The 17293-nt window shown below is 37.9% G+C and overlaps 1 protein-coding gene across 3 annotated transcripts in view; it reads right to left on the minus strand.

Moving 5' to 3' along the window:
• LOC139935677 (uncharacterized) overlaps positions 1-17293 on the minus strand; it is a 55870-nt gene that overhangs the window by 24814 nt on the left and 13763 nt on the right. For all 3 annotated transcript variants that reach the window (XM_071930197.1, XM_071930198.1, XM_071930199.1), the window contains exons 3-5: positions 5924-5977; positions 5002-5150; positions 3856-4034 (exon numbers count right to left, since the gene is read on the minus strand). In XM_071930197.1, coding sequence (XP_071786298.1) covers positions 3856-4034; positions 5002-5150; positions 5924-5977 — 382 coding nt within the window. The remainder of the gene's footprint in view (positions 1-3855; positions 4035-5001; positions 5151-5923; positions 5978-17293) is intronic.

Here is a 17293-nt window from a genome sequence, read left to right on the forward strand (position 1 = left end):
ACTGCCTTTAAAGGTATTATACTGGACGTCAGAATAAAAATCATTGTTTAATTTTTGATAATAAAATTCATACTAGAACCATTTTTTGTGTGAAATATTTTCTACTGAAATAAAGTCATATTTGAGAAAACTGTTTGTGAAAACCTTAACGCAACAGCTCAATTCAATTGGTACAACCAAAATTTTAAAAGGACAATGTGTTGACATGCTGAAGATTGTGCATGGCTTGTCACTATTTTCTCCTGACTCACACAACAGGTTTGTTCTTTCATTTTCATATTGTTGATCACACAAAAAATGAGCACTGCCTGCAAATTTTTTTCAGCTTTACCAATCCTGTATAATGCCTTCAAAATGGAAAAAAAGACCCACATAAATGTATCAGAGCACGAACTCGACCCCATCACTAAAGGAGTACAAATGCATAAACATGTTGTCCATCTTGGAATATTTTCGGTGATTTTACATAGAATTCCCAGCCCAAGGTCTTAAGATGGACTTTGATTACCCACTGACATTTCCAATCAACCGTTATATTTCCTGCATATAAAGAGCCTCATAAGGACTGATAAATGCAAAAAGAATAGTTAATGGCCTGACGTTTCATCCCTACCAGAGTCTTTCTCAAAGGCTAAATGACAACACAACAAACATGAACAGGTAACTAAATGTAAAAATGTGTACTGAGTATACAGTGCTAACACACATCGGTGTATGGGTAAAAGCCAAAAAGTTAATATTCTTTATCCCCGATGCAAATTTAACATCTGTTAAATGTAAAATAAGCAGTGAAGTGGAAAAATACATAAATGGAGTTAGGAAGCATATGGAACATAGCAAGGGGTAAACAATGAATAAAGGTACAATACATGTTAATGAGAGGGAAACAGCCATTCAGAGAAATCAAGGTTTAACAATTTTTTAGTTATTTACAATTTGTTTTGACCTGACCATCCTCCCTAAATTTGATTTTCAAATACTGACAGACTTCCCTAATAAAGTAAAGACTCAAATGAAGCAAATAATTTTGAACAATGTTCTCCAAAGTAAGGATATTTCATTGTCTTTTCCTGGCTTCCAGTAAAACACAACATTTAAGTTTTATATAGCACACGTATCTACCAACAAGGTACTCAAGGCGCTGAGTATATAAAATATAAACTAACTCTCAGAAAGATGGGTTGTTGCAGTGATGAGTTCTGAGACCCAAATTATGTAGCACCTTATAATGGTTTACAAGGTGCTACTGCACATTCAGCAGCCACAGCCAGGAACACCGGGGCGACCCCCTTCTCTTTTTCAATAAGTGCACTGGGTTCTTTTACATGCATTACACAACACATGGGACTATATGTCCCATTCGAAGCACGAAACAATGGTTAAGTGTCTTGCTTAAGAACTCAAGTGTCATGGCTGGGGATTCAAACCCACACTCTGCTGATCAGAAACACCTGAGTTTGAATTCAGTGCTCTTTACCGCTCAGCCACGACACTTCCATAATGCATCTTTGCAGTTGAGGAAATTAATGCCATCTTGCGTCAGGCACAGAGGTCAGATATATAATAAACAGAACAGACATGACAGAAGATCTGAAAGAGCCTGCTGTGTATTTTCCCCCCTTAAATATTTCTGAGGGTTTATTCTCTTATTCCAATTGCAAAATCGATTTGATTTTCAATTATTTGATTTTGCCCAAAAGACTTATACAAACGACCCTTCATTGTTTATGACCCTTTTACATTTAAACAGATCATGGAAGTAGCTATTGACTATGATCAAGGGGGTGGAAGGAGTGGTTTAAAATCTGAAAGTTGTACTTTTGATGAACATCATGCCAGGGTAAAACAACCTTTTTCCTGGTGCACAAATTTCTGTCTAAACTTGGCAGGAAAATGTGCATCTGGGCCAGAGTGTATTTTGTTAATGATCAAGAAGATTTGACAGTGCCTGTGTGAGTTCTCAATGGTTTTGCACTATAGTGTCACTCATTTGCTTAAACCAAGAACTGCTGGCAAATTAGCATGCTGTGTGTTTCCCTTACGATAATGACATAGGGTTTCCTACATCATTATGTCATGCCGTCCTGTCAGGGAAATCGTTGAGTTAGACAATTACTACGCATAAAAAGTAAAATATTTGGGTACAAATCCTTGCCCTACCAGCGAATCAGCAATGGCGGTGCAGCGTGAATCACTTGCCGGTATTGATTTGGTCTATAATAAGGAATACAACTGTCCATCAGAAAAGCACAATGTACCCGAAGGAAGTCTTTTTTAGGGATGAATACCAGAGCTCTGCCAAATTCTGAGCTTGTTAATAACTTTAAGTGAAACTGACCATCTGACTGGGTCAACTTTAAATAATTTGGAATTGAACAAAACAAAATTTACTGAGGAAATGTTTGTCAAACTATTTCTGTAGGGTGTCGTGGCTGAGCGGAGGATAAGAGCACCGAATTCAAGCTCTGGTGCTTCTGTTCAGCAGAGTGTGGGTTCAAATCGTGACACTTGTGTCCCTGAGCAAGACACTTAAATATAATTGCTTCTTTACACCCAGGGGTTAATGGGTACCTGTGAGGGCAGAGATGGTTCTTGTTATTGACTTAACCGAGTAGCCCATACTAATGTCGCACAGGCTGCATACTCCCCACCAGGGAGACGAGATGGTTTAAGGAACTCTGCTGCCAAGTACCCGTGCCCTGTCAGGGAACGTTCCGTCCACGCATCAAAACTGGATTGTTCTCTCAACGAAAGTTGCCGCATCATCACTGGGTGTCTGAAACCAACCAGGACAGAACAACTGTTTCTGCTCGCTGGCATCGCCCCACCCGACATCAGGAGAGCTGTGGCCAGTCAGGCAGAACGGTTAAGGCAGTGTACTGATGATTGCCACCCTCTGTTTGACTACCCACCAGTAAGCCCCCGTCTGCAATCAAGGAGGAGTTTCATCACTTCAACACTACCACTAGAAGATAGCGCAACCAACACTGGAACCCGACTCTGGCAAAAATGCCTTGATGCCCCACAAAACACATCGGACTTCAAGATTCCAGCGACAGAGAGTCTCCCTGGTGGCGCTCATACTGGATGGACCACTTGGAAGACTCTTAACCGGTTGCGCACAAGAGTCGGAAGGTGCAAAGAGAACCTGGTGAAGTGTGGATAAACTGCAGGTTCCGACACCTGGGCGGCAGACCATGGATCATCTCCTTACCTGCCCCCTACTGCCATCAGCAACCACTAATGATGACCTGGCTGAGGCCACCGACACTGCCCTTCAGTGTGCCAACTACTGGAGGGATAGCATTTGAGCAGCATGGACACGAGAAGAAGAAGGAATGAATTAAGGCCCAGTGACCAAGGATAATAATGATGGAAGCGCTTTGAGACGCACTCCGGGTGTGAAAAGCGCTATATAAAAACTGGTTATTGTTATTCTTCTTGACAAAGGGGATTGTTAAATAATGTTTCTGCTCGACGTGGGTAAGTAAACACCTAACGTGACCTTACACGATTGGAGCTTGCATCAGAAATGTGAAACTTTTAAAGGAGGATACATGTATGTCGTTTGTGTTGCCATGTGCATTCTGCAATATGGTGTACTTTATCCTCTCTATTATCAACCACGTCTTCCTTAGTAGCATTTACAGTAACTGTGATATTATTAGACCCGTCCTGCTAAGTTCTAAAATAACTTGACCTTCTATCAACTACCACAGAGTAAATAGGGGCACGCAGGCCTTCCATTTTTGCCTGATGAATCAGGGACTTATTGTACTTATATTTGGAGTCAATACAAGCGCAACCCTTTTTATTTTTGTAACAAAGAAATCACTCCATTGTTTTCCAACTTACGGGTAAATGTCTTAAGAGTGAGGTAATGCTGCAGGATGTGTATAAGATGTGCCCCTGTTGTGAGAAGACAATGAGGAATCCATCCAATGCTTCCAGCATCAGCTGACTGAACTCGTTGTCCGACAGAAAGGATGGCTTCCACTTCTCCTTGATTGACGTCTCTGATTTGAGAGCATTGTCTGTCAATTTAAGGGTGGAAAAAAGAAACAATAATTCTGATTAGTAATTTAGAATTTTAAGGATGATAAAGCCAGGTTCATACTTCCTAATGCTTCGTGTGAAGCCAATTTCCTTGCGTCACAATTGTAAAGGGAGCGCGTAGCGATTACTGCGACACCAACATTAGCTTTGCATTCGCATTTGCACTGGGCTTAAATGTGGTTTTCAAAACATATTGACCACACACTGATGAGTGAGAATCAGTATCAAGAAGTGGAATTAATAATGATAAAAATAACTAGAGCTTATATCTATATGCTTTACCTCATAACAAAGCACTTGTTATAATTTTTTCCATACAGGTTTCAAAAGTTTGTGAATTATTAGAGCCATTAATGTTACAGCGCACTCGGCAGCCATTGCCAGAAATTCTGAGCATAGCCTCTTCTCTTAGAAATTTGATTTAATAATTTAAACTGTGTAGGGCACCTTTTGTTCTGGATAGTGGTGCTATATAAATTGTTTTGATTACTTGATTGATTGGCATTCAACTGTATCCGTATGCTCATAACTCTTGAACACTATTACCCCAGGGTTACATGTACGTATGTATGATGGCTTACTTATCATGATATTTCTGAAACAAAAATCATCTGCTATTATTCCCGAGTGTGACTGTACAAACTGAGAAGAAAAAAAACGACACAACGGTTACTGTGTGGAATTGAAACCCCTGAGAATACAGAACGTTACATCCTGTAAGATGTTTAGACTCTCATTATCACCACAAATTGCAAATTAGATGTTTGAAAATGATGTAACTGTGTACACTTTTCTCCCTCAAATATTTCAAGAAAGTTTCAAAGAAAGGGGATATTTCAAGAAAACCCTCCTAATAGGAAAAAAACTGAAAAACACAAAGTAGTTTGTATCATGGTCTAGTGCACCCTAGTTTCTAGAAGCTAACTGAGAGGTTTAGCCTCTTACCATTATGAACTTTAAGGAAGTTGATGGTCGAGCGGAGAACCGCTGACTTGTCCATCTTGCGGTTCTTGGAGGACACCATGCATCCAAGTTCCTGGATAAGACAGTTGAACTGATCTCGGCGCTTCTTTTCACTTGCATTGCGACACTTTCTGTAAGAGGTAAAACAAAATTGTTTTAAATTACTCCAGGCCTGAAATTTCATCTGCGAAAGGGTGATTTTGATGACGTTATCATCCAGTAAAAATTGTGGTTTTATCTATGCACTACTTCACATACCATGTTTCATGTCTGTATAACCAAAGCTACGATAACATATTTTCTTTTTGCAATTGAGACAGATGGATCAGGGGAAGGAAGATCAAGAAAAATGTTTTATTTATTTTAAATCACTTTTGGTTCAGACAGCAAGACAAGATCAATTCAATTTCAATTGAATTCAATTTATTTTAAAAATCACATTAAAAAACATGGACATTTTTTCCCCATTTTTTGTGTGCATCTTACTACTAAAGAAAACACACAATAATAAAAAACACAAGATCAAATTGGAATTATGTCAGTGCAATTTCTATACAATATAATAGTCCTTTCATTTGACGTAAAGATTGTTAAAATAGCTAAAATGTAGGTCAGGAGATATGATTTTATTTTAAATTAATTTCTAACAGCACTAAAAAAATATGTGTGAACTTAACTTGGTGTACAATTGCGTTTGTTTTGTAATGAAAGGGTCAATAACAACAACAATATTAAATGGCTGTGAATACGAACAAACTAAAAAAAATAAACTCTCTTCCTGAGTTTCAAGGGGCAAAAAAAGATCTCAAATATAATTAATAGAAGAGGAAGAATAGACATACATGTTACAATCGGTCAGTGGTTTATGATTCTTCATGAAATTACCAGAAATTCACAGGCTTACCTTTTACATCCTTGCTTGTCACCTTCACTGGATTCATCGTACATTTCACGTTTACTGCAAGACAAACAAACAAACAGGCAAAACAAAGTTAAGCAATATTAAAATCATATTGGTAAATGCACAGTTCGATTATTGTCATACTCATTATATCCATTGTGTTCCACAAATTGCACAATGATGACAAAAAAGTCAGTTGCACAACAGGTCCCCTTGATTTAAACAACATATTGTGTAATAAAACTACAAACATTGCAAATTGAATCTACGTGAATTTCAAATTTCAAATTCTCGACATTGAAATGATGAGATTTAATTAATCCATTCATTAAAAAATAATCAGAGGTCAAGAGAAAATGGTTTCAGAATCCAGCAGTCGTGATTTCCCAAGTCTGTTCCAAGTTCCTTCCTGCATTACGTCAACTCTATACACTGGAACTGTTCGACCGAAAACTTGGAGTAGGTCTACAAATTATAATAAACTCTTCTTGTTGCATCACTTTCATGTCCCTGCATCGTCCCTGCATCCTGGGGACAGGTTCAAATGCCAAGTAAACTCAAACATTTATGAGTCCAAATTGTTTTTCAACGAGGGCCGGTTAATTTGTTCTATCATCAGAGTTTCTTACAACGACAAGAGCAAGGTTTATCTTGTTTGAATACTAAAATGCCTCAACTATTAATTGGTAGCATTCTGTAAATTTTTAATTAGCGGGGGCAGGCAGGAAAATAACTTGTTTTTATTATTTTATTTGTGAGGGGCGCAGGGCATTTGTACAAGAGATACAAATACTTCAACATGCTTATAAATTAACATTTCTGCCTCTGTGTGCAAAAAGTGGGTGTAGAAAAGTAATATCTTGGAAAACCTTAGCATAGCAGTTGACACCTTAAATAGTAGCTAAAAAGGTAATTTGTTAGCCAAATCTGAGTCTGTCATCAGAGAATGGGAAATGAGCCAGAAGTGCAGCCCACCAGGTTATCTAAAAAGTTTGACAGCCCAAAAGCACTCTTCACAGTGATCTGGCTAGTGACTTAAGTTTGTTCACATTGGATTAATATTCAATTATTATCACAGGTGCCTTGACTTGGATCAACCTAGACTGGGCTCCTGTCTTTATCCGCAAGGATCCGTTAAATCCAGTGATTCCATTAGATACTAAGTGCTGTGACATAGATGCCCAAACAGTCACTGCTGTCACTTCCGCAATAAAATTTATTCTATGTGAAATGACTGAGGTAAAGGTTAAACTACACGCCGGCTTTGGATGCCGGTCTCTGGCGTTATTCACGTGCCTCGAAGAGTGACGTCAGATATTCAGGCTAGGATTAACCAAGACAATGGTGAAACAAACCGACTGACAAAATATGAACCCATGAGGGCGCTACTAGTGACTTTTACCCAGATTTTACAAATTCCGTGAACCAAGGCTGTGAACAATTGTTGAAAAGAAGCACAGCAAATAAAATTTAGAAAAACAAAGCAAGTACAAGGGACAATGATGTGCCTGCACTGGACTTTTTGGCTGGGTTAGTTTGACCAGGTTAGTTTGCCTGGGCAGAAGGTGGCGGGTTAAACAAGCCAGTTAAGTGGGTGACATTTTCCAGCAGCCAATTTCACGAAAGAAGTGCTCAACTTGCGCCATGTCAGAAAGGTTTTGTGAAATCGGCTGCAGGGCTGTTTGCATTGGACTTAAATCAACTTGCTTGGTTAGTTTACCCCCCCCCCAAAAAAAAAAAAGTCCAATGCGAACATGGCTTATTAAACTTAATTCCATTTATTTTTTGCATTCATGTACAGTGAATACATAAGACATTTATTATTTCAACTTACATTACAAGGTATGAACAGTAAACCTGTAGACATGGTAGGGAGAGTGTAAGGGTCTTTTTTATGTAGGTTTGGATAAGCTTAGATTACCAGAGGCTGTACAGTTATATCACAGTTATATAAACACAATACATAAAGTAGATTAGCATGGCAGGGGTTGTCAGAATTAGGTCAAGATCGATAGATTGGACAATGTGGACAGATACAGTGCACTTACACAACACATGCAGTTTTGGTTTAGGGTGACACATGTGCAGTAAAGAAACAATAAGACCAAGTACATGATTACTGTAATTTGAAGTACTTATTAATATCATATGTGGTGCAAGACAAACCAATCATTCACCATGGCAACTGAGGATGACTGGCCAAAGAGCAACTCATTTGCTTTTTGCCTCGGACCGGACGAGTTGGTCAATGTAAAGCGTTTGAAAGCATTTGTTATGAAATGCATAATGGTTAGATAGATAACTCAAAAGTAGGAACAATGATCCACACAAATTTGCCTCGAAATTGCATGGTTTTCCTTTTACTCTGCAACTAACACGGTCGGCCATTAATTTGACTCCCATAATGGCTGACCGTGTTAGTCGACGAGGTAAAAGGAAAACCACGCAATTTCGAGGCATATTTGTGTAGATCATTGTATTCTACTTTTACAACATCTTTCTAATCATTTATACATTTTATATCAAACGGTTACAAGACCTTTTTATAGACCAACTTGTCTGATCCAAGGCAACGTGTTCCTTTAAGGGGAGGGGTTGTTGGGGTAAATATTCTGCTGGTCAAATGCCAGTAAGAACACCAACAAACCAGTGGGGAAAATATCAGTCAAAGTTTACCTGCTCGCTACTAGATACACATACGAAAAGTTCATCCCCTCTCACAACTGCATTTAAACCAAGAGCCAATCCCTGTCTGGCTTGAATTAATGCAAGTTCCACTCACAAGTAAGTAGCTTGGGAAACAAATTTTTTAAGATAATAGACTAATAGTAACAAAATCTATAGGTATAATTATGTGAATTTTTATCAAGAAAAAACTTTTGACTTCACATTTTGAAACTTCAAGATTACAACAATTTTCTTTTTAGTAAACCTTGCAAGGGAAACTTCAAGATTACAAAATACATTTTTTCCCACCTTGCAAGGGTGGAAGACTCCATGCCCTAATATCATCAAAGCAACCATTCTTGTATGATGTATTGTATGTGACATGAAATTATTCATGTGGACTAAAGCCTTTAGTCAAGGCGCACACGGCACACCGGATAGCACGCACAACCCCAAAAATGTAACACACGAAAAAAGACTATCACCGCGAGCAGCGAAGCCGCGAAGCGCCTCTAATGCATAATGCATAATGCATTAGCGTGGTCAGTTGCTGGCCAATAAGAAGCCACAATTACTTGCATGACATCATAAGAACGTTTGATGCAAATTCATTACATTTTCTCCCACCAAAATCGTTGGCGAATGTAAAAAAAAACATAAGGCCTCCAAAACGAGTTGGTAAAGGCGCTTCGCCACTCGCGGTGATGGTCTTTTTTCGTGCGTTACATTTTTGGGGCTGTGCGTGCTATCCGGTGTGCCGGGTGCGCCTTGACTATGTAGACTAGTGATCAACAATGATCATGTAGACTAGTGATCGTTTTGTTTATCGACAAGAAAAGGGGTTCACCCGGTGTTCCTGGCCGTTGCTGCTGTATGCGCCGTAGCACTGTGTAAGCCATTACATGGTGTGCTAAGGACTAGGTCTCACAATTTCAAAATCTTCGTCCCACTCACCTTGCAGTAAAAATAATTGGTGCTTTGTATCCTTTGGAAAAGGCGTGTTATAAATACGTTTATTATTACTATTGTCATTATTATTATACAAGAGCTGTGGGTTTCTGGATGGCTCCTCTCATCATTTACTATTATATACCAAACTGTTGCTATATTATGCAATCTATTTATTATACACAAGTGAAAAATAAGCCAACAAGCCAACCATGATACAGATCTGGAAACATTGGCTTTCTCAGAATTTGTCAACTCTTGTAACCTGGAACGGCTTCTCAATGTTGCCACTCACCAACATGGCGACATGCTTGAATTTCAGTAACAATTTTTATTTTTTATTTGAGAGGCTTATCATCCTATACTGGACATGGCTAAAACGCGTTCGAGAAGCAGGCATGCAAGGGCTCCTTTGGCAGCCAGCCATATCAACCCATTATGACCACGGACCACAGCCAAGATCAAAAGTGTTTGATTTTTCCCTAATTTGTCTCTAATGTTTCTTCCACGCTCTACTTATCATCAGACCATGCAGCATTGACGCGTCTGCTTGTTATTGGCACACCAAAATGGAGATTCAACTCCGCAAAATTCTGTGATAAGAAAATTAAAGCATTCCATACAAACCTCCAACTTTGACATCTTGGGAACAGCATTTCGAATATCAGAGAAAACCTTTGATGTTTTTTTCACCAGTTGATGAACAGCAGAATGTTCAACCAATATTGCGAAATCAAAATCAACAACTTTCAGTCTTGATCCTGTTCCAACCTCCCTGTCAAAACAATTTTTTTTCCCAGGAACATTAAGACTTCTTAAAAATGAACACCGAAGCATAGTATAAAATGAAAAAAAAAAAACTAACGTTAACTTTGTAGTCACAATACTCTATAGTATCTTTTGAACTCGAAAAGGAACCAGCAGGAAGTCTTTAAATACTTCAATTTTTTTATATTAATTATTAAAATCATTTAAACAAAACCCTGACTTATGGCCAAATGTAAATTTCTTATAAACCATGCGGGTAGCTCTGTCTCATCCATTGTTGTTAAGCTCAACCATTATTGTAATGTCATTGTCTCACTCGTGAATATGCGCATGGAAGACACGGCAAGCTTGTTCCCCATAATTCTTGATTTTACTGTCTTATTATAATGTTGAGAATGCGAACAAGCCCGCAACATGTCTGCTTGGCCAATTACCATACTAATTAGTCAATTTTATGTGTCTCTTCGCGAAACCTAAAGAGTAAAATGTCCCACTTAACCATGTATGCCCAACTGAATAACTTGTAATGTTTTTACTTTCTGAAAATGCAAAATGCAATGAGTTACATATAGGCCCAATCATGTATTAATCAAATTTGTAATTTTTAGTTAAGTGGCTCTTCGTGAAATCGGTGATGATAGATGTACTTAGTTTGATTTGAATTCATGGTTTATTTTCTTATTCTTCCCTCATGAAGCTCCATTACAAAAATTTATAAAGCATACCGGAATACCTTTCAACAGTTTAGTGCATAATTAAACCCAAACGCAAGATCCTCAATGCAGATTAAGAGTCAGTTCAGGTAAATAGTTGACATAGTTGCTCACGGTCAAAAAATGAATTTTTTTTATACTTTGTGGGTGGAAGGGCCTTGGGGTGCAAGTAAACAAAATTGCATTTTCAATTCTATATATAGCCCGTTGCCATGGTTACGGCTCATTTTAATTTTTTGCCATTTTAGGTCGATTTTGGGGTCTGAAAAACTGCTTTTTAGCCCATATTTACAACTCCACCCCACCAAAATGCAATATTAATTCAAAAAACCTTTTATATCACTACAAAGTATCATCCTTGGCCTTCCTTGAGAAAAAAAATTATTGCTTTAAATATCACCCTTGTGCTATTTTTGCATCATGCATTACAGTATGTTTTTAGAACTTGCAAAATCGACATTTTTACCCTATTTTTGGACCCCAAAATGTCAACTTGCCAGGGGTCTCAGAAAATTTCCCTTTCGTCTGTGATTAGGACCAACATTGGTCTTTCCATATCTGGTGTCAAAAACTTGGGCAATTGTATCCTGTTGGGCCAGTACTGCCTCAAAACTAGACTTTTTTCCCCAAAACATGAAAAATGCCTTTTTAAGGGTCTTTTCACATAATATCGACATACGTGTCCATGGTAAAAGAAAAGGAATATTTTTTTTATACTTTGTGGATGGTAGGGACTTGGGGTCCAAATAAACAACATTAACATTTCAAATCATAATATAACACGTTGCCAAGGTAACAGTTCATTTGTGTTTAGGCCACTTTGGGCCGATATTGGGGAATGAAAAACTGTTTTTTAAAGTTAATATTTACAACTCCACCCCACCAAAAATAAAAATATTTCATAAAACCTTTTACATCACTACAAAGTATCATCCTTGGCTTTACTTGAGACAAAAAAATATTGCTATAAATTTCACCCTTGTGCTATTTTAAGAACGTGCATTACAGTATGTTTTTAGAGCTTGCAAAATCAACATTTTTACCATATTTTTTGCCCTCAAAATTCCATTTTTTCAGGGGTCTCAGAATATTTTCCTTTCGGTTTTGATCAGGGCCATAATTTGTCTTTTTATTTCTGGTAAGAAAAACTCGGGCAATTGTATCCTGATGTAACAGAACTGTCTCAAAAATAGACCCTTTTCCCCGAAAACATAGAGAAATGCATTTTGAAATATTTGCTTCATTTTGAATTTATAACATGAAGAAGTTAGCTATAATTCCATCAATCTGGCAGCTTTTTATAAGCACTTTGTAGGTTTAGTGCATTACCAAACATGGATCAGGACTTGTTGATGACCTAAATCTTATAATTTGCCCCACTCCGGCCCTGGCCCAATCATGTTTCTTGACATTGCATAAAATAAAATAACAGTTTTGTGAACAGCGCCTCTTTTTTGAAAGTCACATTTTTTAATTCCCCTTGCACATTAAGAAAGTTTGTACTGTCTTTAATGTTTTATTGGTTCTCAGAATATTTCCCTTTTTGTTTTGATTGGGCTATCAATCATTATGGTTTGCATGTCTACTGGGGAGAAACACTTTGGTTTATTGTATCCTGTTGTGACACTTCTGCCTCAAAAATGGTAATTTTTCCAAAAACAATAAAAATGCATTTTGAAGTTATCCCTTAGTTTGAATTGATAAAAAACAAAAATGAGCATGCTTGTTAAAAGAATATGGCACTGTTTCCATGCTCTTTAAGCCACTGAGTTCTTGTTTTGTCATAACTACTTTACCTAGTTGTACAGGTATGATTCACATTTCAAGAAGAGAAGTAGTGCGATGAGCATTCTTTACTGTTCTTGTCTTTACATGGCCTTATAACAGTCTTCTTGGTCCCCTGCCCGTTACCAAACTAAACATTTTCATCCCAATCAGAACAAAGAGGCTCTAAAAGTGAGCAATTACTGTATCCAAAGTATCTAACCATTTAGCCGATGTACCGCCCAGCCGCATTATAGCGATACACTGTATGCGGTACGAGGAAACCTCGCTAGCTTGTGTTTGTAGAAAAAAAGGAACATCAAAAGAAAACTCGATAGTCATTAGTAGGTCTACGCATTTGTTAATATATCTAGTTGTTATAGATCGTTATTAATTCTCCCTTCACAGTTGACTTGTCGAAGCTAATGATGATGAAATAATTTAGCTCTTACGAAAAATAAAACGCTCATTAGTAAACAGGAAACTGTTCATCATTTATGATATTGTAAAAAATTAACGCCTTCGCATTTAATCAGTATGAGCATTGAGCCAGAAAAAAGCCTTGAAAAGCTATTGTGTTCATTTTATCCGTGCACAAAAATATTCGCCATAAAAATTACCGTAGTCGTTTAATGAGAGGCATTTATTGTTCCCATGAGAACTTTTATACAAATATTACCGAAAGGGTAAAAAATTGTGCATACACATTAAGCCATGGCTATCTTTTAAAATTTGAACTATGATTCCAGTAATTTACTGCAAGCTCGGGCGGTGCAGGGACTAAAGGGCTAAATGGCCATTCACCTGCTTTGGCCTTCTGTAAGCAGTTCCCCCATCTATGGTGGGGTTCCTTTCAATTGTACTGTTGCAAACAATAAAAGAGTTGGTTTATTTAACGTGATAAACAATTCAATGTTTTTTGTTGATCATTCTCAGAGACATATATAATAATTATGAATTAGTAAGATAGTGAATGGAAAAAATATCAAACTAGCCTGAATAGACTTTTGTCACTGCAAATGCATCTTACTTATTTATGTTCAGCAGGTGCAAGTTTTTACAACTTCTTTCAATGTTGTTTCATTAAAGGAACACGTTGCCTTGGATCGGTCGAGTTGGTATTTGAAAAGCGTTTGTAAACGTTTATTAAAAAATGCATATGATTAGAAAGATATGTTAAAAGTAGAATATAATGATCCACACAAGTATCACTCAAAACATCTTTCTAACCATGCATTTTAAAACAAACCGTTACAAACGCATTTCAAAGACCAGCTTAACCGATCCCAGGCAACGTGTTTCTTTTAAATAATCTCTTACGCTCATCTTGCAAATCGTTAGTATCATTGTTTTTAATAAGATCTTGGCAAACTTTTCCAACACTTTTAAGCGGGCTTTTTAATTTCCCACGTTTGTGTTGGACATGATTGGATGCTCCAAACCATCTGCCGCAAGCACAGAAACTACATTGTTTATGATCTCTATCTCTAAGAAAAGTTTTACATTTGGTAGCAGGCAGGGACCAAGGAGAGTAGGCCCTGTATTAAAGAGAACTTGTAAAGAATGCTCATCGCACTCTACTTGCAACGGGAATCATACTTGTACAATAGGTAAAGTAGCCAAATCAAGAACTCTCAGTGGCAAAGCATTGGTTATGGTTTGGTTGGATACCATTATGTTTAAATAAAAACTTTGTATTCATTACTCAAAGGGCATGGAAACAGTGCCAGATTTTTAACAAGCATGCATTGTTTTTGGAAAAATTACTATACTTAAGGCATGATCAGTCACAACAGGATACAATAAACACAGTGTTTCTACCCAGAAGACATGAAAACACCAATAACAACCGAAAGGGAACACTTTCACAAAAAGAGGCGCTATTCACAAAACATTGTTTTATGCAATGTCAAGAATTATGATTGGGGCTAGGCCGGGCAAATTGTAAAATTAAGGTCATCAACAGTTCCTGATCAATGTTGGGTAATCCACTAAGTGCTAAGGAAAAGCTGCAAGATTGATAGAATTATTACTTTTTAATGTTAGAAATTCAATATGAAGAAAAAACAATTCAAAATGCATTTTTCTGTTTGAGGAAAAAAGTCTATTTTTGAGACAGTACTGTAAACATCAAGATACACTTGCCAAGTTTTTCTTACCAGATATAAAAAAGACAAATTTTGGCCCAGATTAAAACCGAAAGGAAAATATTCTAAGACCCCTGAAAAAAATGAAATTTTGAGGGCAAAAAATATGGTAAAAATGTTGATTTTGCAGGTTCTAAAAACATACTGTTATGCACGTTCTAAAAATAGCACAAGGGTGAAATTTATAGCAATATTTTGTTGTCTCAAGTAAAGCCAAGGATGATACTTTGTAGTGATGTAAAAGGTTTTATGAAATAATTTTGTTTTTTGGTGGGGTGGAGTTGTAAATATTAACTTAAAAAACAGTTTTTCATACCCCAAGATCAGCCTCAAGTGGCCTAAACACACATGAACTGTTACCATGGCAACGTGTTATATTATGATTTGAAATGTAAATGTTGTTTATTTGGACCCCAAGTCCCTACCATCCTACCATCCACACAAAAATGAAAAATATTCCTTTTTTTTTTTACCGTGGACACGTTTTTCGATATTATGTGAAAAGACCCTTAAGAAGGCATTTTTCATGTTTTGGGGAAAAAAGTCTAGTTTTGAGGCAGTACTGTCACAACAGGATACAATTGCCCAAGTTTTTGACACCAGATATTGAAAGACCACTGTTGGCCCTAATCACAGCCGAAAGGGACATTTTCTGAGACCCCTGGCAAGTTGACATTTTGGGGTCCAAAAATAGGGTAAAAATGTCGATTTTGCAAGTTCTAAAAACATACTGTAATGCATAATGCAAAAATAGCACAAGGGTGTTATTTAAAGCAATAAATTTTTTCCTCAAGGAAGGCCAAGGATGATACTTTGTAGTGATATAAAAGGTTATTTGAAATAATGTTGCATTTTGGTTGGGTGTAGTTGTAAATATGAGCTAAAAACCAGTTTTTCAGACCCCAAAATCGGCCTAAAATGGCCAAAAAACAAAATGAGCCGTAACCATGGCAACGGGCTATATATAGAATTGAAAATGCAATTTTGTTTACTTGCACCCCAAGGCCCTTCCACAAACAAAGTATAAAAAAAAATCATTTTTTGACCGTGAGCAAGTATGTCAACTATTTACCTGAACTGACTCTTAACTAGCCAACGGTACGGCTGTGAATGTATACATGTACATGTACAATTAGATAGCCCTGAAATGACTGTAATTATGATTACAAAATGACAAGACTTAGGTTTTGTAGAAAACTATGACTGCATAATTCTTTGAAGCACTGAGGTTTAATTCCCTTCATGAGCCAAATATGTAGGAGTTTTACGTTAATCTGTCATTACTCTTCATTCCTCAATTTATGAAAGACCCAACTGTAATAGTCAACTGCAGCAAAGCCCATTACAGAGATATTTCCAAGAAAATAAAACCCAAGGAAATTCCTAAGGAGTCTTAACCCTGACACCACCCCATGTTAATTAATTTCTCACTCAATGTAGTTTTCCTGGGTAGAATGCACACTCCCCATGCTAAGTCCAGGGTAATCTGGCATTAACCTCACTCCCAAGCAGAGGTACCTATTTTCAGGGAGTTTGCCTAGGTTAGCGATTCAAGTGTGAAAAGGTCTGCGAAATGTTCTTAGGAATTTCCTGGGAAATTTGTCTAGTTTGAAAGGGCTTGAGAAGGAACAGAATTCATTCTTGTATCTTGCCAGCAGTGAGGGTGTTGGGCGCGATCGGTCAATCTGCGCGATCAACCGATCGCGCTGCGCTATTGAACGATCAAATTAAGATCAATTGGTCGCGCAGCAATCGGTCGATCGCGCAACAATCGGTCGATCGCGCAACAATCGGTCGATCGCGCAATGACATCTTTGCGCGATTGACCGATTGCGCTACGAGTATTTTTTCCTATTATCAGTGACGTCACACTACGATTGATTTGCAGTTACAATCAATGTTACACCAGCCGATCGCGCCAAACAATTCCTGCACAATCGGCTGATCGCGCAAAACCATTCCTGCACAATCGGCCGATCACTCATAACCATTCCTGCACAATCGGCCGATCACTCATAACCATTCCTGCACAATCGGCCGATCGCGCAAAATCATTCCTGCACAATCGGCCGATCGCGCCGAGCCATTCCCGCACGATCGGTTAATCGCGCATGTTCGTTGCCGAATGTTGCGCGATCGACCGATTGTTGTGCGATCGACCGATTGCTGCGTGATCGATCGATTGCTGCGCGATCCACCGATTGCTGCGCGACCAATAGATATTTCATTAGCGCAGCGCAATCGGTCGATAGCGCAGCGCGATCAACCGATCGCGCAGATTGACTGACTGATCGCGCCCAACAAGGGCATGGCCTAAAAGGACACATCGATAAGATAAATTAAAATTTTGACTGGTATTTTTTTGG

Source organism: Asterias amurensis, chromosome 4 (assembly GCF_032118995.1).
Source record: "Asterias amurensis chromosome 4, ASM3211899v1".
Lineage (NCBI taxonomy): Eukaryota > Metazoa > Echinodermata > Asteroidea > Forcipulatida > Asteriidae > Asterias > Asterias amurensis.